The 27,944-nt window shown below is 39.0% G+C and overlaps 1 protein-coding gene across 1 annotated transcript in view; it reads left to right on the top strand.

The window, feature by feature from the left end:
• Positions 1 to 2,166: 2,166 nt before the first annotated feature.
• The window catches only part of gabrb3 (gamma-aminobutyric acid type A receptor subunit beta3), a 48,419-nt gene continuing 22,641 nt past the window's right edge, over positions 2,167 to 27,944 (top strand). Inside the window, exons 1-4 of the mRNA XM_062424128.1 lie at positions 2,167 to 2,261; positions 22,675 to 22,722; positions 24,861 to 24,952; positions 25,058 to 25,125. Of these exons, the coding sequence (XP_062280112.1) occupies positions 2,167 to 2,261; positions 22,675 to 22,722; positions 24,861 to 24,952; positions 25,058 to 25,125 (303 nt within the window). The remainder of the gene's footprint in view (positions 2,262 to 22,674; positions 22,723 to 24,860; positions 24,953 to 25,057; positions 25,126 to 27,944) is intronic.

The following is a 27,944-nucleotide window of genomic DNA, read 5'->3' as shown; positions in this document are numbered from 1 at the left end:
GATTACAGTCATGAAGCAAGGCATGTAGGTCTGGATGACAAAGTAGCCGATCTTCCTCTTCAGGTAAAAGTGAGCCATCATCACGGTGTATTGACCTGTGGAAAACAGCAGAGTAGAAAAGGAAGTGTTAGATGGCATGGTGAGAACACAACATACAGAAATGCTGAAGGAGAAGGAATGAGACATACGATAGATGGTGGTTGAGTGTGATTTGATCTGACACAAAATTGCCCAGAAAAAGTATCTTGGTAATAACAGTATAACATCTTTATAGACCAGAAGTTTAATTGAGAAAATAATGGGCAGATACATTGTTACTGAAAATAACTGTTGTAGTTGCAGCCTTATGCAAGGCATATAGGTCACAGCCAAGTGAATACAACATAAAGACCTACTGATACTTTTCATTTTGCTCAGTTCTTTCATGAAACCCTGCATTAAACATTAGTAGGATCAGTCTGGCCATGAAATCACTGTCTCTGATCTGTAGTCTCCTCCTATAGACCTTCTGTAACCATTAATCTGATAAATATCAGGTTGAGTTAACATTTCTGTTTAGCGACTTGTAAATGACTGTTACTAACACAACATGTATAAGGTTGTTATGTGTTGGCTAACAGTTGCCTCTCACAGTACACACCCAGCAAACATGGCAGGTTTGTCACTATAAGTAACCCCATTCATATGAAACATACTGTAGTCATTGGATGACTAGATACAAACATAAACATTATTATATATTGATTAATGTAAATATTGATTTGTGCAGTGTAAAATCAGCTAGATGGGTTATTACAAGAAAAAAAGAAAGCACAAAAGGTCTATGACTCTAGTGCAACATAAACAGCTTTCAACTGGACTGAAATCCTCCTCAGTAGCCAAAAGTTCACATTTAACAAATGACAAATTAAAAGGCTAACAAATTCAGCTGAAAACAACAAGAGATTCTATTGGGCGAGGTCATAACCTCATTAAAAAAAGATTAATTCCTGATGCCTCTCTATTTTTTGTCATCAAGAATAATGTTTTCACCAATACATCACTGTAAATCCACCTGCATGGTTTATTGTCCTCTCTGGTGTCATTTGGCCTATATACCAAACTGCAAGTAATGTCAGAAGATGAGTTGGAGTCCTTCTTTTTCCCACTTAGGTTGTAGATGTTGATGATAAAAAGAAGCTAGTTAGTGTTTGTGTTAATTTGTCTTGTGATCATTTCTTTACCTAAAATGTTTCCTCTCTGAAACCATTCTCAAAATCTTCCTTTTTTAAAAATAATGTGACTTGTGCTTTCTATTATTAAAAATCTATCTTTTGGGCAGTATTGTTTTCATTTCCTTCAATCCGTGAGTGTTGTGATTAAGGTATGTACAAATAAACTTTACAACCAGGACAGACAACTCCTCCAAATGTGAAAGCAAGAGCAAAATTATTGAAAAACACGTTGGTGGGGAAATCATCATATCCTGTTAACCAACTGAAGATTGCATTTGAAGGATTTTTTTTTCTCAAAAATCCTGTCGAGCCATGGAGTCTGATAAACTATAGAAAATCCACAGATGACTGCTGCTTTCTCCTGGCAAAATCGGATTTTTCTGTCTCACTAATCCCTTGTCACAATCTGCATCCTGTATCTCTCTCTCTCTCTCTCTCTCTCTCTCTCTCTCTCTCTCTCTCTCTCTCTCTCTCTCTCTCTCTCTCTCTCTCTCCCTCTCTCTCTCTTTCTCTCTCTCTCTCTCCCTCTCTCTCTCTCTCTCTCTTTCTATGAGTGTTAGTGTGAGTGTGTGTATGTGTGTGTGTGTGTGTGTGTCCCAGGGCAACAGACAGTCCATCCCATTCTGTCAGGCCAGGCCACACTTGATTGGGGACATACATCCTTGCCTGAGCTAGAACACTAAAACAGACCTGGATCAACGGTGATTACAAGCAGGTGCACAGATGACTGAGGTAGAGGGGGGTTGAGAGAGGGACTGGAGGAAAGTTTGGATGGTCTGTGCTATGCTGCAACAAGCATCATGTCCTTAATGAAAAGGGCACCAGCGCTGCCTTCGCTCCGAGGACTACTAGCCAGCAGCCCTGCTCTGTGGTGGCACGACTGGGCGAACCCCACTCAAATCTGACTGCCTGCTGGGCTTGGAAGTGGATGGAAATCTCCGCAGTGTGAAAAATGCGGTTGTGGTGGATTTTACTGTTTGGTTTTTGGAGTGTCTGTGGGGAACTGCCATTCATAGCAGAGAACAATGCAGCTATGTTGGTCAACTGGTGAGTACAGATCGAAACGCACTTGTAGTGTTAAACCATCTGTTGAGCTTTGTCGCTTTCTCTTTTGATCTCAAAGTGCTAATGTGTGTGTGTGTGTGTGTGTGTGTGTGTGTGTGTGTGTGTGTGTGTGTGTGTGTGTGTGTGTGTGTGTGTGATGTAATGAAATGACAAGGTTTCGCCGATCACCTCGATACAGTTCCTGCGCCTTTATTTTTATCCTCTTCGGTTTAACCTGTGAGGTCAAAGGTTGCATATGCACAGTGTTAGCGTTTGCTGAGCTATTCTTGGCTTGTTAAAGAGGGTTTGTACCTCAGATTAGCAGTGCTAATTAAGGCCATGAGGGCATTGTGAGTATTCCCTCATAGCCCGGTCTGAGCAGTGCCAGGTGGGGAGAGAGTTACACACAGAAAAATACACTAACCTGTATGTTAGCCTGAACTTGCTGAGTGTTTCTATTGGGAGGGGTTGGGTGTGTGTGTGTGTGTGTGTGTGTGTGTGTGGGGGGGGGGGGGGGGGGGGGGGGGGGGGGGGCAACTTGATGGTAGGGTCTTCCACCAGCAGCACGGCAGGATTTTCTCCTGTGCTTAAAAAGCACTGTGGCATACTTAGCAGTGAATGTTTAGTTCTCTTACATTATCCAGTGTAAACATCAACTTCCCCCAGCAGATACAGGATAAAGCAACTATCTCTGTATACATTACAGATATAGGGACCCCTCCCCTGTAATAAACTTACTACAGACATGCAGCAGAAATGTATTATCATACTTCTTTTACATAACAGAATTAAGCAGATGTTGCTCGGCCCCCCCGCGCCCCCGCCCCCCCGCCACGTGTCACTCCCGCTGTAGCCAATCGCTGAGCTGTGACGTCACTCAGTAAAAGCACAACTGATGGGCCTGCATACGGATTAACCCTACAGACCCAGTGGCTCAGACCACGGATAAGTGATTTTTTTTTTCACCCCCCCCGCCCTCCCCTCTCTTCTCTTGGCAGCCCCAGAGACAGCTGGCTATGTGTGGGAGGCATTCTCAAATCCTTGTGATTCATTCATTGTCTCTATCCAGCTTGATTTGAAAACATTTTCTTCTCACAAAATCTTTGGATGGCACACACTGTAATAACACAGAGCTGAATAATAGGGTTGAAGCCGGAGCTTAACGTCCCATGCTCCCACCTGAATCTACTGTATGACTAGTGTTGTAAGGGAGGAAATAACTGAGTGATAAAAGCAAATGGAGGGGTTGAAGCTACATGAATTCTAGCAAAGAGGTAGATGGTTTGTGTGCGTAATATTGTAGGAGAGGTCATTGGAGCTGATAGGGGGGTGAAGTATACTCTGGCTTCGCTTTACCTCGGCTGGTGTAAATGTCCTCCGTCCCCGCTGTCTGGCCTATCAGGTGATACTGATTGAGTCGTGAGCCTTCCTCTGCCACCACCACTGACTTGGCTGCTCCCTGGGTCCACGTGTAGACCACCTCCGAGACCGGATACGCATCTAAGGACACAAGACAGTACAACGTACAATCTTAGTTTTTGCATCACCAGGAAATTCAATTTTCATGATAAGCACTTTTTTTCAATTTTAAATTCAACTGTTTAAAAGTTATATCAGGAGGTTTCCAAAGGACAAACAAATACAGAGAAAACATGACGAAGAAGTTTACATCTTACTTTATACACTGGCATGTTAAAGACACTAGTGTATAAATACAACTGGAGATTCACACACATCAACGTATTCAGCATTTATTATTTCCAGAGCTTTTGACATATATCCCACTATCAAATCGCTGAGTAAATGGACCTTGACTTTACATCTTCTAGCAGGTTGCACTACACTGTACAACTTACTGATAGTACCTGATCTGTTGCATTAGGTCATTCAGATTCTGATCCAGTGTATATTGAATCAGTGAATTAATACATTTTACATAAAGTGCCTCCTACTGTATAATGAAAAATTATTAATTAATGGCACATACTGCTAGCACTTTCCTTAAATATTCGTGTCTACTTGCTGAAGGTTCTTGAGTTTGTCCTGAAATAACAATTATTTACAGGTATGGGATATAAATGCAGCAGTGGCTCAAGTGCCATTAATTGTCACGTTGGTGGTTATATTCTTCTGCCTGTCTTCATGTTAAAGTGCTTTTGAGGAAGATACAGCTCCTGATGTTTGTACAGAAAAAATCGAAGGTGCTTTAGACAAAAGCTCCTGCTAGATGAGTGTAATTTAAGTAATGTAACTTAAGGTGGTGGGTCAAAGTAAAACCGCTGGATGATGTCTTGATTTCAAAAAGGCGCTTAAGTGAATGTGTCACTGAAACTAAAAATTCCCCGTCGGCCCTCCTGCATATTCAGTACATCATCATGTTCTCCATGAGTTTTTGTTTTTAAAAACCTAAACAATCACTTTATTCCTCTGAACTCATCAATCTACAAAAGCATAAACGAGGGACTGTATCCCTCAGCATGTTCAGTTATATCTGCCCACAATATGAATATGTCACCCAAAGCAACAGTGTGGCTTTTAAAGAAAAATCTATTATTTTTACTTTTTGGACAGCAATGGAGTTCTATAACATGGAGGCATACTGTTAGCTATATAAGTTTGTTATACATACAATACTCTTTTAGTAAGATACATATATTGCTGGTTTTGGTCTCTGCAGGGGATTTGTTGGTAAAAGCTAAAAGATAAAGATAATGCCAACATTATCCTTTAAGAACTGTTTTTGCTGCTGTGTCCATACAGTATTTCAGAGAACAGGAAGTGGTGTCTTAGATCTCCAAAGCACTTTACAGAATACTTCTATCAAATATTGTCCAGCAGTAGCAGCATCTGCCCGTTGATTGTAAATTGTTACGTGCTGTCACTCTATTCTTCTGCTTCTCAAATGCTATTAGCTAAGAAATATGGTGTGGCTGTGATACAACACTTGACCTTTCACCTACTTTCCTTCATTACGCAGAGATTAACTTGTGGTGTCACTGTTAAGAGCTTGTGTTTGGATCTGATGTAATCAGTTGTGAGTGTGTCACAATATGCAGATGTTACTAATAGTATGATGTCAAGTGTGAGCATTGACGCAGTTTGACAGATTGCCACAGTATGAAGGATTTTATTGTAGATTTTGCTTACAGGGTTTTCCCATTTAGCTTCAAAGTTACTGTGAGTATAAAATACAGACGATAAGCCTTTTTTTCTTTTTGCTGTTGCCTCTTTTATGGGCTTAAGTATTTCACACATACACACTTTTTTTTTAATTCACAAGTCCATTTAGAAAACAAGCAATGCCTGTGAAATAAAAAAAAACACTCTCACTTGCTCATACTGTAGAATAAACCCCACCCTTACTATAGATGCACTAAATCTGTGTGTGTGAGTGAGTCTCTCTCTCTCTCTCGCTCAATCGTACTACAGTGCAGCGTCCAATCTAACAGTATTGCATTAATCCAGCAACTGTGGTGTTAGAAGACTTCACAGCAATTTAGATTGACCCCTGTCAACTAGTCTGTGGATTATCATCTCAAAGACACTCTGCATTGTCTCAAACCAGTCTTTGTAGAACTGCGTTACATAAGCACAACCTCAACATTATTCTGATCATAAATATACTTTATTTTCAGATTGTGTGAATTTTAAATAAGAGGCATCTAAAATCCATAAGAACATAATTACTTGGTCTTCACTTAAGACCAGTCCAAAGAGCTCTATTTAAGACTGCACTTAGTACTGCACTTGTACATTCATTTTTCATTGGCTTACAAGTATTTTATGAGATCCCACAATTACACTTAAGTCAGTGTATCAAAGAGTGGGGTTTATATACCAGTAGATACTTAACCTCTAACAAAATACTTTTAAGTCTTATTTCTCAGAGTAGCATCCTGTAGGCAATATGTGGCAGTCTTTTATTGGATCAAAGTTGTTTGTATCAGCATCTTTTACCCAATAAAAAGCTTTGTATGTGAATTATAGGATCAAATGGGTTTACATTGTGGAAAGAGACTGAAACCGGGCCCAAAATGAATCCGTGAGGTACTGCACTGCTTTACTGTGCTGAGGAACATATGTCAAAAGTCATTGGAGTGACTGTGGAATGGAAATTTTCGACAGTTACAGTTAACTGATTATACATCATTATCTAATGCTTCCAATTGATACAAATGTTTGGAAATACTGTAGGTTCATAATTTTCCAGAGAGAGACTAGACTGTTAAATAAAACCTGATATTTCTCTCAATATCTATGAAAACTGTTCTTTCCGTTTCCCATAAGAACAAAGCTACTTCCCATTTTTGTTTGGATTCAATTTTCTTGTAAGGTCAGTGTTAGGGCTTGATGATTCTGTAAAAACTTCTCTAGTTGAGTCCATGGTGGGCTTTTTCTCTTACATATTGTATTAAAATTGTGATGTTCTTAATTGAGTCTTTCCCAAACTGTCAGACAGGAAAGAGGTTTGGAGGGTAAAGCTACAGGGGAAGAAGAACATGACTGTATACAGATGATGTATTGGTGAAAACACAGGCCCTGGCATTTAACTACACCCCCACCCAAGAACTGGTGAATAAGTATATTTTAAACTGGCATTTACCATATATTCAGTACCTTGGGGCCTGTTTACCATAAGGTAAATTCATTCGTATATTCAGGTTGACAAAAAAAAAAAAAAAAAAAAAAAAGATACTGTATGAGCAAGTAGGCGTTATTCCCTCTTTATATAGAATATCCTTCCCAAATTATTGTATCTATTCACAGCTATGCCAGAAGAGTTCCTTTTTAAACAGTTCAGAGAATGGGATAAACACATTTCTAGGTTTATATGGAACAAATAGAGACCTCGAGAAAAATACTCAACCCTGCAGCTGTCGAGGGAGGGGGGAGGTATGGCACTACTGTGCTAGAGGGATTATTATTTATCTGCTCAGTTAAGATCACTAGTACTTTAGTGTAATTCAACCTATGAAGCTGAATAGAAAGACAGAATTCTTCCTTACTGTTAGTTCTGGGTGGACTCAACAGGGTGAAAGAAATCTTTAAATTACAGAATCAATGTGTCAGTCTTTCTATTAAGATGTGGCGAGAGGTGGTTAAATGATTCAAGCTTCATAGAGAGGTAAAAGTATTAAGCTGGCCAGCCTACAATCTACACTTCATGCCAGCACTATACAATAAACAAATACAGGCAATGGACCCAGCATGGCATTACTGCTCTGTGCAGAAGCATATCAAACAGGGAACTTGATAGCTTCCAGAACCTCTGCCAATTATTTGAACTCAGTAGACAGAATTTTTACAGGTATTTACAGGTTCACCATTTTCTTTCTAAAGGAGATCAAAGGCGCCAACATTGATATTTTCTCAAAAATGATTCAGATTTTTATAGATGCTCGTAAGGGTGAAAGTAACGAATGGGTTATAGGCATTCTATACAAGGCTATTACCTCAATGAACAAAATCTCAACTGATCTAAGACAGTGCTAAGAGAAAGATGTGAGGGTGGAAATACCTGAGGAGGTGGTTACATGCCAGGGAAACTCCACCGCTGACTCACTGACCTGAGGGATTTTGGTTGAAAGCTTGATTTGGTTCTTTATAACACCAAAGAAGGAAACCAAGTTCATTTGACCCAACACCCTTGCTTGTTTGGATCAATGCAAGTGGATCATGTCCACATATTTCAGTTTGACCACTTATTCAACCTCTTTGGGAAAATGTGGGATGTTAAATGTCTAGAATCCTGGGCTTTAACATTGATGTGTCATTTTTCTGTCTTGGAGTTACTCCTGAAGGCTTATGTAAAGGTGATGCCTACCTCCTAAAGATTTTCTTGGTTGCATGTCACCAAATGCTGGCTTCAGAGAAATCCCACTACTGTAGATCTTTTTATATAAATTCTCTATGATATACACAACCTTCATCTACAGAATGACAAGGAGGAAAACTACTGGGAGAAAGTCACTGTTCTGAGATAAAGAGAATCACGAGAGTTAAAGATTTGAAGAGTTAAATAATACAATTTACGGATTCACATTCCTCTGGTGGACCACTGGCTGTCTAGATAAACATTAAAAGAAATATATCTGATTCACATCCTGCTACAGTTATTCTGTAAGTGTACTGTATATGTGTTTGCAAGTGTTTGCAGAACAAGAAATGAAACAAGCTGATTTTATATAATTTACACTCCCTGGTCATATTTAAGTTTATGTATGAAGATTTAGAAAATATATTGTCATCATGACATGTTTAAGTCTGAAATTCCAATGCCTTGGAAGCCTCGGGAGCGGGCTTCTTCAAATCTCTTTTACTTCTTTTCACCCATTAGTCCATCCAGCATCCATCCATACTGTTAACTTTAAAAAAATATGGAGTAGCATATTATTGTGTTATTTCATTTTACATGTACTTTATTGTTTTTATATTTATTTTAATTCATTGTTCACTGTGTTTTTTTTACCCGTGCTTCTGTAAAGCGTCTTTGAGTACCGAGAAAAGCGCTATACAAATAAAATGTATTATTATTATTATTATTTTGAGATTAAGAAATGTTTTGTTCAGATATTTCTGCCATTCAGCTGAACAAGGATGTCAGAGATCTGTCCTTTTTTCATTTAATAACTCAGAAATTATATATATTATATAATTATATGACATTGTCTATTGGATGAGCTAGTAACAGTAGCAAGTTTTGCAAATGTACACAAACTTTTTAAACCACTCCGGCACCTCTTATGCCTAAATATACACCATTAAGACTGATTATATGTCAACTGGTCTGAGTCCACCACCTGTATCAAAAAAATATTTAACTACTAGGTAATAACTATTTAAGTAATAAGTACTTCACATAATGCTGTGATCTGCTTGATGCAGTAATTGTTTGCAATGTGTACTGTACACTTGAAATACCATGTGCTTTCTCCTATGATGTGTCATTGCCATGTACAGTAGTGACAGTCCCTAAAGGGCTCAGTCCTTAGCAGCTGTGGTCATTTACTATGATTCTAATACAAAGAAGTCTAACATCATTGGTAACCTTTAGTTGACAGGCATGTTTGTGATTTTTGACAAATTAGAAGAGCATTGTTAGCATTCCACTAACCCTAACCCTAACCCGAACCCGATCATAACATATTATGCTTATCCTGTACTGAAATTAAACAAAGACTGAACTGTGAAGATGTCAATCATATGTTTAAGTTATACAGTACATACATCGATAATATCTATACACATACAGTAAGTTTAAAAGGTGAACACATCAAACTGGGCAAAATATCTTTGTCTATTGGCACTAAGTGCATATTGGTTTACAAGCCAAAGTGATTGTGGACACTTGTGAATCTGTAGACCTACAGCTTTTTTCTAGCCCCCTGCCTTATATCAAGTCTTTTTCCTGCTGTGTGCCCTTTTGGTAATTCCCTCCATTCCCCCACAGGCTATTTCAGAACACATCTCAGTGAATAGTTAAACCTGTCTTTGCTCCAGCTGTTGGAAATGATGATATATGTGTTACATTTCTGCCCACTTTTTTTCTTGATTATTAAGTGAAAAGAGACATGTGGGCCTACAAAAAACAGCCTAATAAACAGCAACACATCAGCATAATTTCAGCACAAAACTAATTTTAATCATCACCAGGATGTGATCTAAAATAAAAAGGGAGCTAAACAAGCCTTTCAGGTTGTTTAAAGGTGCATAAAGCAGGCTATTCATTTGTAAGATGCAAGTTATTATTATCTGCTATGAATGAGAGACTTCTGAGAAAGGCTTACCAGTCCTTCAAACAAATCAATATGCTCCAGAGGACCACCTTGTTGTTTTTACAGTTATAGAAATAAATCAAGGCAAATTTACAACTGCTAAGTTATCTGTCAGTGCACAAAATAAATGAAACACATTTGGTGGTTAGTGTATTTTATATTCCGATCAATACACTATTAAAAAAGGAGAATATATTCAATCTGCCTAAATATCAAAGTATGTTTTTTTTTTTTTTTTTTACAAAGACTGTAGTTACAATGTGCAGACCTCAGCAGTATTGCTAGTAAATTTATAGGATTAGTTCAATATTTTACAAATACACTGATGAGAGTTTGATGATGTATATCACTCTTTTAGCTTAGCTTATTTTAGCATGACCACTAGAATCTACCAAGCAAAGAAATAGTCCTGTACATAGACCATGACTTCTTGTTTTTACACTTTGGTTTTTATACGATGCTAAAGAAACAATATATAAAATGTTAATTAGTGAGTTTATAGGGAGTGTTATAGTTGTTTGTTTGTTTGTTTGTTTTAGCTTTGGACAGCACCAGACTAGCTGTTTCCAGTCTCTATCCTAAACTAAGCTAACGTCTATTGGCTGTGGATTCATATTCAACATAAAAACATTAGAGTGGTATCAATATTTTCAAGTAACTCTTGGCAAAAAAGTAAGTAAGTGTGAAGGCAGATAAGGCAAAGAATCACAGTGGCTAGTTTCAGAGACATTAAATAGGGACAAGTGACAACATTAGCATAGTAACAAAGCAGAGGCGGACAACTGAAAAGACAGTTGACAGTGAAGTTGTAGTAAATTGAGATGTTTACTGTATATGAAAATGAGACTTAATCATGTGTACCTTTTTTGTAATTTACAATCCAAAAAGCAAATGTCAGAAATGAAATGTAAACCAGTAAATAAAACAAATGCATCAAAAGATTACCCAGACCTAGCTAATGGCTAGCTTGGGCACCCTGACGCAGATATAGCAGTAAATAACATTTCTCATATCATTGCAGTCTATTTCCATCATTCCAACTCTTAAGCACTGTTGTACACTTGATTTAATTCCTTTAAACGGTGTCAAAGACACAACCACTACATACAGTATGCCATGGATGGTTTAGAGCTTTAGCTATACAGTATGAGGCAGAGAACGGGACAGATAGTTCAGTCCATGAGAGGTGATTAACACAACAGCAAAGGACAGGTCTGCTATAGCTTTGAAAGCCTTGAGCTCATGGGTGAGTGCTGTCCATTAGGTCAAAAGGATTAGCTAGGGTTAATGGAGTCGGAGAAAACAGGATATACTGCACCAGTCTAACCTTTACAGCTTAGACTCTCACATGGACTGTATTTTTTTTACTGTCACACCAGGTTTTTAAAATGATTCTATGGTCAATGATGCACTTCATAATTTATTTGTTGTTGAATAATGTGGTGTTCTCTATGTCACCTCTGTTATAATAATTGACAACTTACCAAAGCTCTAAAATTCTAGCATATTAATTTTTGTGTGGTTTTATTACTTACTTAGATGTTTTTGTATATTTACATTAATTTCTTAAAGTATTTATTACCAATTCTACATGTAGTTTTCCAACTTTTCACATAAGCCTTTCATTATTTTTAGGGACAGATCAAGTTGTGTTAACTCAGTCAATGACCTAGATATTTAAATTAGTGTAATTAACTAAATCAAATTTGGTCAGTGCTTGCTGATAAGTTAGCTGCTCGGGTACATCCAATCCAATGTAGTATGCATTAGTTGTCTGACTTAGGTGACCAAAGCAGGTGTTGAAATGACTAAATGTCGTGACACCGAGTAGCAACATACTGTAGATCTGTCTCTGAGCCCAAGGAGTGTTGAGCCCTAAGATAACCCTTCATACGTCAGCTGCAGGGAAGACCTTAAATGCTAATCTTAAGCTTTCGTTACAGGACCTCCCCAGGTATTTTTGTACCATTAGAGCTGTGTGAGGAAACCTAACTAGCTTAGAAGTCATTGGGGGAAGGCTGGGCAGGAGCCACAAGTGTGGTTATCTGTGCATGTGCAAGGTGAAGAATTCAATTTTTAAAGGTTACCTTGGTGGCAAATGTAGGTTTGGTGTGTGTGTGTGTGTGTGTGTGTGTGTGTGTGTGTGTGTGTGTGTGTGTGTGTGTGTGTGTGTGTGTGTGTGTGTGTGTGTGTGTGTGTGTGTGTGTGTGTTCTTGTAGCTGTTACCACTGTGTGTGTATCTGTTTTTAAATATTTCCTATTAAATGTAGCTGAGGCAGTGAAGGATGCAGCAGAGCAGCCCTGACATGTTGATTAATGACTTAATAAGGAGCAGTGTGTCAGTGTCTACATGGCTATCTCCTGCACCGCCACAACAATAGCTCAGCACCTGAGGGATACAGGCTGTCAAACACACCCAGGTACATCCATCTCCCATCCATCCTCTGCATGGATAAAGACTCTGAAACTGCCATGTAAAAAAACGTGAACTTGTGTGTTTTAAGAAAGGTTGCCACTTTTAGTTCCCATGTGTCGCTGATGTCTAAGTCACAGACATGAAACATCTACACTTTACCTTTTCCTGCATTATTAAATGCTGTTACTCATTGTGTAAATTTGCTTAATAACATGTTTACTCACAGCTTCCAAATTTCAGGGGGCAAGCATGGGCATCCATTGGGAAATCCTCCAGTTGCATGGGGCATTCTGCTGATATAGTCAGTCTGAAAGAAGGCAAGCATCCAAAGTCAGATAATAAATGACTGCGTGAGATGAGACATCATCACCTTCATTATCGTTGTAATCACCATTTTCATAATTTAATATATCTCCTTATTATAAATAATTCATCATTTTGGTTGTGTGTGATTTTGTATACAGCCATTAGCCAATGAAAATAATATTCTGTCTTCATTAGTGTGTCTCACATAGTTGACAGCCAAAGTAAAATGTCATTTTTTAAATACAGAGCGATAGCAAAAATGTACCACCAGAGGGACCTATGATGATACTCATCTAGGAAGAGTGATGCAGTGATGTGTGTAAAAGCGAGCTTTTGAATTATTTGTGAAAGCAATTAATACATATTTTGTGGAGTAAGACTGCCACCTGCCTGTGGAATGAAATAAAGCACCATTTGTTTTATTGGAAACAAAAGACAATACAAAAGATGTCCTTTAGTAGGTCTAATGTATTAACACTACCCATACACACAGGCAACAGTGATCCACACAGCAGTATATGCTGCCCTCTGCTGGCCAGACTTATAATAGTCAGTGCTGCTGTCATTACTATAACAGTCAGTCTGCAAGCAAACACAAAGCCATACCACCGGACAAAATGGAAGAAAATGTGAGATTGAATGAAATGACACTGAATGAGTTAATAAATAATAATAAATGATTCTCAACCTTTTTGGTGTCAATGACTCCCATATTGATACACGATAGTCTCGGGTATTCACATATGATAAGATGTATTTATTCCATAACTGTCAATACAGTTGACTTGCCGATTAACAGTGAAGAATGTGAAACCTATACATAGAAGAGTCATTCTCACTCCTCTCATTGGGCTAACTTGGGCTGACCTTTAATCAATGAAATAACAGTTAAATTAAAATATTTCGCATTTTCCCCAGACCCCCTGAAACCTCCCTAAAGGATGCCTCGTGTTCCCTGGAGCCCATGTTGAGAACTACCGTGATAGGTAACGCTAGGAGATACTCTCATTGTACTTCGCTTGAGTATTTAAATGTTATGTTTCCTTCTACTTGTACTTCACTATATTTCAGAGGGAACTTTTGTAATTTTTGCTCCACTACAATTATCTGTCTGTGTCTAGTTATTTGAGTTTGAATGAGGTTGAGATCTGACATACAAATCATATTAACATGCAAGCCCGCACAACTTTACTTCTAGTGGGGATCCTATATGTTCCCAAGATGTCAGGATGCATTTTGGGTAAAATTATACAAAATGTTGATGTCTTGACACCTAAAATCTAGACATCACAAAGCTTAAATGAAAAACCTGAAAAACAAGCTTAGACATGACACTGTTGGACAGTGTGGATTGTGGAATGAGATCATTTTTAACCAAGTGAACCTACAGGGGAGTTCAACGTTATGTGAAGAGATTAAACTACACACTAGTATACATGACGTATCTAAAATAGCTTCATATGGACAAACTATGGCATTAAAAGTTCACTTCACTTATATGTAAATGCATCAATAATGATGACCAAACAATGGAAAACTATATTACTATATACTTCTGTTAGTTTATATTTTGCTTTTAATAATTATGGATTAAGTCACAATCTGAATGCAGGATTTTCACTTGTAATGAACTATTTTTATACTGTAGTGTTGCTACTTTGGTTAAAATTAAGGATCTGAGTAGTTCTTCCACCTCTGACAATCCTGCATACTGTATTATACAAATACAATGCATAAATAAGATTTAAATGGACCACAGGAGTGGGATTTCAGTATATTAAAGGCCATCTGCTGCCTAGGCAGTTTTAGTGAATATATGCTCCCACACATCAACACACCCTGGCCTTGATATGTAAATACAGGGAAAGTGAATAGAAATACTGATGAGTCTGGGATTTATTGCATTATACTGAATGTGTTATAGTATAAAGCACAATATTATACTGCATGATAGTCAAGTCAGTCATTGCTTACTGGCCTATTCTGTGGGTCTCTTGATATGATATCACCCTCTAGTGGACTATTATGCAAAGCTTAACCATAGAATTAAATTTCATTGTGTGTGTGTGTGTGTGTGTGTACTGCAAAGTGTCTCTGCCATTTATCCTGATTTCCTACTCAAGACATTTTCATATCGCTATTAGAAAGTATCTCCATTTATTAACAACATCTCCCACTGAAATGAGCTGCTTCTCTTCATTGCACTGGCACTGTTTGCAGTTTCATAGCAGAATTTCTTTTAAATTTAAATCAGTGTTTGCATGAAATGAATTACTGACATAAAATATGTTATCATTAAAGTGTGTAAGTCTAGCTTTGCATATTTCTGACACTTTTCTGCGGATGACTAATGTCCACAAAGGGATTTCACAGTAAATGGGTAGCACTGAATGGCACTAATTAGTGAAGTCAAATGTATAGGGTTACTAGCTTCTTAATAAATCATAATGACCAATAAGGACAGTGCGGACTAGCAGATGAATTATGAGCTGAAACAAAAAAGGAAAATTGCTGCCATCACTGTTATTTCCCACAAGTACAAGTTATGTTTTAGTAAGTTTTTAAAATTTTAGTAAGGCTCTTTTGTGTATTAAAGTCTGTGAAATATACTGCAAGGCTCACACTGCTCGGATGGAAACTCTGTCTTTCCTCTGAGAGATGTTTTCATGGTACAGTAGCTAGGGCACTGCACACTACTTGTTCTGTGAACAGCCAATGTAGGGAAGTAATGCATGCATAAAATGTTTCTCTAATAACCTTGTTCCCAGAACACAGACGCATTAACGGACCATTGTGAACCCATTTCTAATGGCTTGTAGTGTTAGCAAATGTACTGTAGATTTGTAGCAATTTTAAAGTCAGCGGATCAATAGTCATTTTTGACATGCGCCCACGTCCATTTCCTCTGACTTCCTTTGTTAATATTTGATTTGGAGGATATATTGTCCTGATAAGATAATGACAAAGCACTGAAATGAAAGTAGTGTTAGGATGTAAATGAGATGTTTCTATACAGGCTATAATTTCTCCTTCTACAGTGTGGACTCTAATGAATTACAAATCTCTAAATCTCTAAATTGCACTTAAAGGTCATTCTAAACACTAATATCTAATAGATTAGTACAAATAAATCACTTGTCAACTGTTAAGTGACCTTTTTGTAATAGAACTGCAACCAAGATGTACTTTACACTTGTCCATAGCAACTCATATAATTATACATTATTCCATCAGTCAAATCATGGCTACAATTTGTGGAATGGAGACAGGGACTGAGTGCTGGAACAGTAATAAGTAGAATAGGTCATGCTGTTTTTCTGCCAAAGTAAAGGCTTCTGTGATGTGTCGACATGGTTAATGGTGGGGGTTCACAGTGTGAGGAGGAGGAGGAAGAGAAGGAGGGAGGAGGAGTGAGACACACAAACCCTCCATTTTCTGAAAACACCCAATTCACTGTGTCAGAGCGCTGGGTCAAAGCAAACATTATGCTTTCAAGATCCTCTGACCTGGAGTATACAGTGCGAGAACAACATGAGTTTAGATGACGCATCAATGCACCACTGAGACATGTAGTATACAGTATATGTGTGTGTGTGGGTGTGTGTGTTTGTGTGTGTGTGTGGGCTGTATTAGTGCAGCAGGGGTCTTAAAATCCATTACTAAAGAAGTATTAGAGGCTGACGGTCGCTTTAGTCATCTTTCCAGCTCTAATTGGATTATACAACATGTTCTAAACCACACTAGTCAGCTCTTATGATTCATCTTTTTTTGTTGTGCGACTGATGGGAACATAAATGTTTATCCTGGTCCAAAGCTGAACTGAACAGTTAACCTCAGGAGAGTTTACCTCATGGTATAAAGAAGAGTCCCATCGTCTTTCAGCCGGAGCAGCTTGTTAGGTGTAGTCATATTATGAGCGATGGATTTCTTCCCGTTGAGGAAGAAAGTGTCCGGAGTCCAGATGTTACTGGCCAGAAGGTTATTCAGGGGAAGCATCTCCATCGGGCCTTTAAAGCAAAGTCTTTCATCTTTCCAGCTTTGACGAAAGAACACATCGATAGTGTATTCCTATAGAGACAAATAACACAGTAAACACAGCACACGTTCATTGTTTATTGACCCATAAATATATAGAGAATAATGTAATAAAAGGTAATGATACGAGAAGTATCTGAACACATAATGAGTATAATCGATACTGTATATCCACAGTGTGTTACAAATGAGCATGTGACACGCTGCTGATGTGGAGTCATTTTCAGAGACGATTATCTTTATTGTTAATGGTGTATAATGGTATGATGATCTGCAGTGAACGTGGGTGTAATTTTGAGCTGTGTATAAAAGGTTCTTCGATATGTTTTCAATTCATTAAGTTAAGTTAGAACATCATTATACACATTTTTAACATAACTGTACCGTTGTTAAAAGAGTCCTTATACAATGATTTTGATATGTTAAGAATATTTCAATGATTTTTAGAACTTTTATATAATTATTGATACAGATTTTGTAAAATTTACAGCACATTAAGGCTGGATTTTAATCAATAAATTGCATTACTTCAGATGTTTTGTTTAAATTATAAAAATAAATGAATGTAAAAAAGGGTTCTTACCATTTCAGTGTCAGAGACTGGACCAAAACTTGTGACAAAGATGTTAGTTTTGATCTCGGTCACCTTTTCTGTAAGAATAGATAGAACAATGTGAGCCTTTACAATACATTATTATGTTGATTAGTCCATGCGTTATTACTCAGAGCAACGTCTATTCCAAAATACTGTATGAAGGCCTGATTCAAGTTTTATGCTTCCTGTGACATTAGAGAAACTAAATGTGGATTAAGACATATGTTTGTCCTGAACTTGGTGTTCCCTTAAGCTGTTACAGTAGGTTGACAGGCGAGGACAGACATTAACACTTGCTAATAGGTAACATCAGCTAAGTACTGCAGAGTTGTATCAGTTAAGAACCTGTGAAATGAAATGACACTCAGGAGTCTGTCACATTCACCGCAATGCAACTTCTAGGCTCAGATTTTGAAACTCCAACTGATATAAATGTTCATGAAATATTATACAGCATACAGACGAAACTGGACAAAGCAAATTACCACTTAGCAATGCGAAAAAGAGAATAAGTGCTCACTTAGACTGTACTAACCGATACAACCGTTTCCAATCACTGATACACTGATTGCTTTCCGACTCAGATTTACAAAAATGGATACAAAAATGACAGAAGAAGGCTGGATGTATAGACCACTGTATGTTTGAGAGGAACAGATTAAACATCCCACATGTAAAGCAAACAAACACCTCTAGTCAAACATTTATGGTATGAGCAGTCACTTTTAACATTTGGCTTGAAGTAAAGCAGTAGCTGGCATATCAAACTTGTGCACAGTGTCAACACATATCTTTTTAATTCAAGCCGTTGTGTGTAGGATTTGAAAAGTCTTCTGAAATAAATGACAAAACATGTTGTTGAATCTGTAATAATTACTACAGCCACTAGAGGGCTTTGCCACTTGACTGTAAATATATGCAGTTTTGAGGCACTTGCTGAAACAATTAATCTGTTTTTCCTGAGAAGAAAGTCTTAAAAAACTCTATCTTTGGTCACGCCTAGGGGTGATATCAAAAAAGATATTGTATTTCTGATGTTTCAAGTACATTAACAAATAATAGAGGGTCTTCTTTAAAAGAAAATACTCTTCACCCCCATAACAAAGGATTTTTTAAATAACACGGACTACGTGCTGGAACTTTTTATGGGTTTTAAAAGACACAGGGTAAATAAAACTCCTGCCTCTAGTCTGCTAAGCTATTTATAACCTAATGTTATAATTAGACATATGTTGGAAGCTATTTAGCATGACTCCTGGTATGACTGTAAAAGTATTTTGCATTCACAGGCACACTCCAGACACATGCAGCATGTCCTCAACAGCCTTGACACCCTAAAGCTATCAGAGTAGCTCAGAGCCCTGCTGGACAAACATCTGCAGCAGGACAAACATCTGTAGCACGAACACTACTATGCTGACCTTAAGGTGCAGAGTCTACACTTTAAATAGGGACAAATAAAGTTCATGATACATTATTTAATCATGTTTATCCACAAAGCTCTAAACTTGTATTGTTTCATAAAAAGTATTGTAATACTAGAATTGCTGAGCAGCAGAAAAAAAATGTCTCTCCTTTTTCGTATTGACCAGATTCAGCATCTTTACATCGGGGGTTCATTTCTCCTTCATGATTAGGGCTGAAAAGTTCTCATCCACTTTGGCCTTGCAACTACTGAGAACAATGGAGCTGCTGTTCAATGAGAAAAACAATGATTTCCTCAAGGTCACACCAGCGTACTACGCGCTTCAGCGTGCATTCATAGTACCATTAAATCATACTTAGTAGGTCTAAACAGCTGATCATTTCTCTTAGTCATTGACTTGATGAAAGCGTTATGAATACAAACACATCCTCTCAGTGTGGAGTGACTGGGAGACAGATGTTGCAGTGCAGAGCATTGTTCTCAGTGTGGACTGAGAGGCTGTAATCTTTCACGCTGAGCTATTGATACAGAGGCTGAACACATTTCTCTTTTTTATCTACAGTGTATCCAAAGCAGAGTTTTCTATATTATAAATATAGTCCAAACAAGAACACCTGGACATTTTTATAAACCCATAATCTGTTCTCACCTAGCATATGTGTGACTGTATTAATTACTAAAATGGCAGAAGTGTTGAAGTTTATATATTCAACGGTCGTACCTCCCAGTCCAGGGCGGAGTCTGTTGTCATAACCGTCCAGCAGTCCATCCAGAATGCGTGTGAATATGGTAATATTGTCATTTAACTCTGCCTCTTTGGGAGTTCCAGTCACATCCTGGGAGAGGCTGCATCAAAAAAAGAGTGTTTTCAAATAATGTGAAACAGAGAAGCACAAATAAATGAGCAATAATCTCAAAATAACCTGACTTGTATTCACACAAAAAAAGTTCATTCAAGCAAATAAAGCAGTGTATATTTATGTAGTATGTGGTGAGTCTGTTGTCCTGACACAGTTACAGGAGTCAGTTCCTTACCTCAGACGGCAGGTGATGCTCACAAGCAAGACACAAACCCACAGACGTCTCATTGCAAAGCTGTAACACATTCCATCGCCCATTCCTGAAACAAGACATGCTCACTCTTTGAAAACTGCATTAACTGATTTTTTTACTTTGTTTTTTTTAGTTGTTGGCTGTTCACATGTGAAATTAAAGCAGTATTTAAAATTTAATTTAATTTTGGGATGATTTGTTGCAGGCGTTAATTATCTCCTTTGTCTGAGCAGTTCCTATCGTAGAAATTGAATCATTAATAGTAAATCACATACTGTATTTGTCATCATATCAAAGTACAGCAATGGAACCTAATGCAATCAGCTGTAGTTGCAGGCGTTAATTAGCAGCTTCTCATACTGGACCATCACTGCATGCTTTTGACTGTAAATAAATCTTTATCAGATGCACAAATGTTCACCATCACACAATGCACACACATGTGCTGACAGTATAACAAAGCCCAATGCAGCAATCTCCATGTACTCACATGTGTACTACATATACTGTTTACTTCTTATCTGCCTTTCAAAACACAGTAAAACAACACAGTGCAAAATGTGAAGAACATGCAGATGTTACCAGATGTCTACATAAGTCAACAAAAGGCTGAAAAACAGTGAAGTTCTCCTCTCTGTTTAGACTTGCAAACAGTGCGTCCCTTTCTTTGTTGGACCCCCTCTTTTATAGCCCACCCATCTCCCTCCAGCAAGAGGCTCCTTTCAGTTTCACTAATGAATGTTGGCTCTCTGTAAGTTGATGACTCCTGACAGGACACAGACTGAGCTGTGTTTCCCCCCCCCCCCCCCCCCCCCCCCCATCACACTCCCAATCTAAACGTGTGAAATGCATCTACCTGTGTTATACATCTGGCTGCTCCGTTCTCCACAAGCACAACTGTAATCCCGCAATCGTGTCTGCACCGCAGCTGGACTCTTCACGCACAGTAAATCCCCTCAGTGATGCTGTGACTGAACGCACCCTGCACTGCCCCCCCCCCCCCCCCCCCCCCACCACCACCACCACCACCTCCACCCCCTCCCACCCACCCACCCCATTCATTCACGACTCGTTCCTGCACTTTGCATCCCTACACAAACCCAAAGGGAAAGTGTGAATACCTCTCTTCCTCCGCCTTTCATCACAAGTGTGCAGTGTCCCGGTGTCCAGCAGCAGCAGCAGCAGCAGCATCAGCATCAGCAGCACACTATTGTATCCTGCTCTCCTACAATGCCCACACGTCCCACTACATCTCCTACTGTACGCTGGCCTGTAACAACGCTCTGCTGCACAGTCGCTGAGCCGCAGTTGCCAAAGCTTACCACACAGGACGATGCGCAGTCAAACTTCTCCCAGCTCCGTAGATCCTCTCTCTTTACACGCAGATCGCACTGTTTGGTATCTGGCATCAATTTTGAGGCACGTCACCTCCGTCCGAGCGTAATGATTGCATATTGGAAGAGAGAAAGAGAGAGAGCGATGAGAGAAAGAGAGAATAATATAAAAAAAGATAAGGAGCAATTTCACTGTCAGCGAGGTTTATTTCGCCCCACAGCGATTAAAAGGTTGGCAGCGAAAAAAGAAAGGCTTCCCAACACTTCTGCTGACTGACCATCCTTTAGTTAGGTCTCTGAGGAGCCGCAAGCACACAGCAAGCCACGCACACACAAAAAAAAAATCCAATACTGTATCCAAAAAGGCGGAGTGGCTACAATGCAAATAGACTCTGGTGCGAATTGGAGAGGGAGAAAAAAAAGAGTACAATGCAGCCGTGTGAGCAAGCCAGTAAAGCGGTAGGATATATGGCCAGTGGAGGAGAGATGCTGTACTGAGATGGGGAAGCAGAGAAGGGAGGGAGGGGGGGTGATGAGGAGAAAGAGAGAAGGAAAAGAAGGAGAGGATAAAGTGTTGTACAAATGCAACCACAACAATATTAACTTCTTTAATAACCTTTTTAATAATTCTTAATCAACAAAGTATAGCATTGGAAAATATCATATCCTTCAAAATAAGGCCCAACATACTGTTTTTTGCAGTTTAGTGTGGGTGAACTTGCACAGAGCTTTGACTTGGATTCCATCCAACACCCTAAAGATCCCAAATCCCTGCAGCCAGGTTCCAAAATGTTCTGAAAAGCCATCCCAGAAGAGTCGGGCTTGTATGTAACATTTAGGTGTATACTTTTGGCATTGTAGTGTTTAATGGGGAAAAATGTAGTCAAGCAAGTATGAGTAATGCACTGATATAATTAGTTTAGCAGTGTTTAAATGGCAAATCATAGCACGATTGCCAAAATGTAAAGCAAGGATGTCAGACTGTACATAGGAGACAGCTAGGTGCTCTATAACTAATTACTTTCTATAAACCTCATCCATTTCTTCATTGTTAATAGTGCAGTCTATTGTAGGTCTGACTTAAATGGGGCACAAGCCTGAAAAAGAGTCCTGATTTTTTGGTTAATGGTCCAGATTGCAGGAGGAGACAATATCACACGAGCCTGCCAGCAGCACTAATACAAGTCTATATTTCATCATTCTGCATCAATTTCCAAAAGGATTCGGGTCAGCTCACTTCCAGCTGAGTCAGATATGAAGGAGGATTTCTTTTCAAATTTCAAAACATAGTTGTTTATGAAAGTGCAGCACCTTTATAAATTTAGACTCAGGGTGAAAGCCCTCTTGCACTTCTGCTTCCTCACAGCAAATTAAAACTGGCTTCAGAGATAAATCTCCAGCAGGGACAAGTTTAAGAAGTGGGATATGTTTAAGTATTAACACTTAAAGTAATTCCTTCTTTTTCTGTGTTTACAGGAATGCTGTTGATGGGAATAAAAAGCTGTACGCTATCTACGACACAAGGTAAGAATCACTCCCTAAATGCTGTTTTCTTGAGGAATATTATGTAAAAAGTAGCAGAAAGAGGATTAATTCTGACATGTAGCACTAGACCAGGGTCGATATGGTAAATAGATGGAAGGAGAAATGTGTTGGGAAGAGTCCAGTTCAGGCACACTCTCGTTCCCTGCAGTAATATTGAACTTCTTCCTCAATGCCAATTACTGAAGCAAACACAAAAAAAGAGAGAGAAAACATTCTAATGAAATCATTACAGGAGCAACTTAAACTGAGTGACACAACAGTATCTCACACCAGATCCAAAGACTCTTTCTCACCTCTGCAGGCAAGGTCCTAGAATAGATTTCGAGGGTCTAAATGGGATATTTGTGTGGGCCTAAATGATGCTTTCATACCCTCAAAAAGCTAAATCTAAAGTTCTAAAATAAGCAAAGTTATCCCCCAACACCCCGTTTCCTATCTACCATCGGTGTCCTGTTTCTCAGACCTGAAAGTATAAGACAGACCGACATATGCCAAAGAAAACAAGTCCCTGAAACTGAGTTTAAAGCGAACCTAACTGGCTGAATAGCTACTGCTGAGGACACAAGTGACAGTTACAGTATATAGGTAAATTCTAAAACTTGGTGTAACAGTAGCACGTAGACAAAAATAATAAAGTCTGCAATCTGTCTCAATAATGTCACTTATAAAAGCAATATCTACTCAATGCTAGCTAAAGCTTTATAATATTAGTCACCAGAATTACTGATCCTACCAAGCAGCCCCAAGTTGAATTAAGTAGAGTTGAGTTGAATGAGTTATTTTCTTAAGTCAGACAGAAAGGTATACTCTCACTTTTTAAAATTGGGTGTTAGCAGTATTTTTCTGTAGGCTTACCGCATTATTTATTTACATCATGTGAAGTCAGACTGATACAATACAACAACTCCAACTCAGTCAATTTACAACTTGGATGCTGGCATGAACTTCATTTACAAGTCCAGAAGTGGTCATTACAATAACTCTGCTAAGATAAGAAAGCAGCATTAGAGTAACAGTGAAAAAGCTGTTCAATTGTGACTTTGAGGCAAACATGAAACATGCATATGAACAGGATGATAAAAGGGATACACTCAGTAAGGGTCCCACTTTTTTTTTTTGTCATGCCAGAGTAGCTAACCATGGGGGTAACAGCACATTTGGGACCAGCAGAGAGGCTCTTAAGTCCTCTACTTGTGTGACATTAGAGCTAAAATGAACACAGCAGTGTCCTGTAAACACACATAGAGTAGACTCTTACTAAAAGGGGTCCCCCCCCCCCCCCCCCCCCCTCACCCCCACTCTTTTACACGTCACTGCCTCTCAAAATAATTGCACTGGTCCAGCTAAAACTCAATTAAGCACAAGCACTTAAATAGGCTTGTATATGCAGGCTGTAGTACGTGCTCCTTTGTTCATACCACAGCAGACATCCCAGCACACAGACATGAAGACTCATTCTCCAAACTGAAAGTTATGAGGTAGCAGGCTCTGTCAGGGGTTTTTATGATCCCGGTACAGGCGACAGGATGCAGCCTATCAGCACATTCACATGGACGGCGAACCTGTGGATTTATACCGCTGTAGAGGCCACTGGTGCTTTAACGGACATGTAACCAACATGTTTGTTAGTGTCTGAGCACTAAAGCCTGAACCTGCCATCCGGATATGCGGAGCAGCCTCCTGCAGCGATGAGCAAATCTGACATGCAAGCGAGCGCGTCTCTGCTCCATGAAGCATGATAACGCAGGCTGCGCCACAGGCACGCACAATGTGGAACAAGTCTCACCTGATTTAGCCAAGCTCGGCGGGGAGTGTGTGAGCACCGGGGCTTCTCCTTAGTCATTAGTTAAGCGCTGGACAGCTCCCATCCATCCGTCCATCCTTCCATCCATCCTCCCAGACAGCACACAAGGGATGTTGGGACCCCAGAAAACAGGGCTCGTTGACTTTTTATCATTGCCGCTGGTCGTGGCAGTGATGTGCTGTGCCCAGAGGTGAGAGTCTGTGGTGGTGGTGATGGTGGTGATGGTGGTGGTGGGGGTGGATTTAAACCGGACACAAGTCTGGGTGTGGGTGTTCAGAAAGAGTTACCTTCCTTGTTGTCTTCTGTCTTTCAGCGTCAACGAGCCGGGAAACATGTCTTTTGTTAAAGAGACTGTGGATAAACTGTTGAAGGGATATGATATTCGTCTACGTCCGGACTTTGGAGGTATGATGACTTGGCTCTCTCATTCGGTGTTGCGCCATAGTTTTATTACACTGAAGTAGTGTGGTGAATATTTCACTTTTTAACTGTTTTGTGTATTTTTTTTAGGTCCACCGGTTGCTGTTGGCATGAGTATAGACGTGGCAAGTATAGATATGGTGTCAGAAGTCAACATGGTGAGTTGTAAACAAATCTTTAATTATTATTTGAGTCATTTGCAGTTTTGTTAACCTCTATGGACTGTTGTACCATTATTTACCACGAATTAGGCTATTTAATGAAAAGTTTAATCAGAATATGCTTTATAAAAGGTTAAAAGTTGTAACCTATGGCTTTATTAATGATGAATTAACCATTTATTAATGCTTTATTGATCAGATATAAGTCATTATTAAGATTAAGCTTTGGTTTTCCAGTGTTGAAAACGCACTTTTGCAGATGTCCATTGGGTAAAATGTATTTTGTAAATCCTTGTAAGCCATTAATAAATTATGGGTTTCTCACTTTCTCATAAAAAGCATCATGTCAGCAGTTATGGCACTAAGTCATTTACAGTAATTCATCCAGTCTGCAGCTGTAAATCTTTATAAGTTGTTATAAATTAGTTTCGCTCCAGGTTTTGCCAGAGGGTCCATTGGGGCTATAGCCAATTTGGCAACCCTGAAGTTGTTCTTCATTTTTAATAACTGATCTATAAAGCATAGGTACATTATTGATTAACCACTAACAAACAACAATAGTTGCAATTTTTAACCTTTAAACATTGTGCCTTGTTAGAAAGAGGTGAACACCAGTCGAAAATCAATTTTCAGAACCTAGCAACCCAAAACTGCTCTTGTTAATGGCTTATAAATATTAAGATATAGTAAATTATGTATTAACCAATAAAAAAGCCACTAATTACTACTTATAAGCATTTAAGCCTTTAGGATAACATATTAGAAAAAGGTAACCAAAGTAAATTATATATTATATATATCGTGCATAGATCATGCAGACAAAAACAGTTTATAGCGGCTCTCCTGTATTGTATAGAGTGGCTTGGTCATCTGCTGTATCAGATTATGGTTAGTTGTATGGTTTTACATCCTGGTTCACTGGCTGTGTGACTCTAGCAGTGATGCCCTAATAGTCCTGTTAGAAGATAAGGTCAGTAAGTCCTGCTACCAAGCCTTCTCCTTTCAAAACATGAAAAAACAAGCTAGATCACCAGCTTGTGTGTGTGTGTGTGTGTGTGTGTGTGTGTGTGTGTGTGTGTGTGTGTGTGTGTGTGTGTGTGTGTGTGTGTGTGTGTGTGTGTGTGTGTGTGTGTGTGTGTGTGTGTGTGGGTGTGTGTGTGTGTGTGTGTTGTAGTGGGCACACCATGGGCTCTACAGTTTAATGCCTGTATGCCATCTATCATTGGTCTGAAATGCTGACAGAGCTTGATGCCTGATCTCATGCTACCAAGTGGAAATAGCCTCTGACATGCTGTCCTGACAAGTATGTGTGATGAAATGTACCCGTGGTGCATTTTAATGCATCTCCACTCAGCAGCAGAGTGTGGGCTCAGTGGGACCCACAGAGAAACCACCCACTAGCTTCTAATGACGGTTGAGATTCATGTTTTGTAAATGAGTGAAATGGTTAAGGTAGCCATCGTTTGTCATGTTAAATAACGTGGTTGTATTAAGAGAATATAGGTCATGCTAATTTTACTGTTAGTACCAGTTATTTGTGTGAAACCATAGTGTACTTTGATGAGTAGAAATATAATAATTGTCTTCATTTTTCCAATACTAACCATGAATGATGTCCCTACTTAATACAGTAAAAACAAGTTATTGTGGGTATAAGTTAAAAATTTGACTCCTCAACTCAGACTATTTAACTGTAAGCTTTCGACTTTGAATAAAAATAGAAATGCACACAGTATTTTCTCGTTAGCTTTGGAAATCTATATTCAGTTAACTACGTTTCAGCACTTAATGGGCCAAATGTAATTTTCATATTAGCGACCACACCTGCTTTTAACTTGAGAGTGAAAGCATTTGGCCTCCTCAGTGGTGATCGTATCGGACTAAATGTTTCAATGGCTCGGGCATGCAGACGGGACAGAGGAAACACATCTCCCTCTCAGGCTACAGGACTTTGGACACATCTAGGAAGGAAACACTCAAAGTGGCACCAGAGCATGTGTTAAAAATTAATTAGCTTGCAATACAAACGATCAGGAGTTGATCACATCCTGTTCATTAGGCATTACACAGAGAGTCCGTTTTTCCAGATATCCGAATATATCCATGACGTGAAGAAATAGACTAAATATTATTCACACAAAATCAAACAGCGATCACTGGTCAGGCTGCTTGAGCATTGTGGACTCTGCTGTGACTCAGGAAGCAAAGTTACCTCACATCAGCACTGGAGCAACATCACTTTTATTCAGAGCTTTGGGAATGGATCTGTGGTCCTAAAAAAACCTTGTTTTGTTCATCCCTGTTCTGTCAAAACTTCAAGGCTTCGACATTTGTAATTTTTCCTCACATTTTGGTCAGTAGATCATCTCAAGGGGAATCCTCCCACTGTGGGATTATAGAATCATCTATACCAGGGGTGTCAAACTCATTTTCATTCAAGGGCCACATACAGACCAATTTGATCTCATGTGGGCCGGATCATTAAAAAGATGGAGGGAAGGAAGGAAAGACAGACAAAAGGAAGGAAGGAAGAAATGTAGGAAGGACAGAGAGAAGGAAAGAAGGAAGGACAGATGGAAGAAACGTAGGAAGGAAGGAAGGAAGGAAGGAAGGAAGGAAGGAAGGAAGGAAGGAAGGAAGGAAGGAAGGAAGGGAGGAAGGACAGATGGAAGGAAGAAAGGAAGGAACGAACGAAGAAAGGGAAAAAGGAAGGTAGGAAGGACAGATGGAAGGAAGGACAGAAAGAAGAAAGGAATGAACAAACGAAGAAAAGAAAGAAGGAAGGTAGGAAGGACAGATAGAAGGAAGGAAAAGAA

Source organism: Scomber scombrus, chromosome 8 (genome assembly GCF_963691925.1).
Source record: "Scomber scombrus chromosome 8, fScoSco1.1, whole genome shotgun sequence".
NCBI lineage: Eukaryota > Metazoa > Chordata > Actinopteri > Scombriformes > Scombridae > Scomber > Scomber scombrus.
Note: the sequence above shows the minus strand (reverse complement) of the source record. Positions and strands in the feature narration are given on the sequence as shown.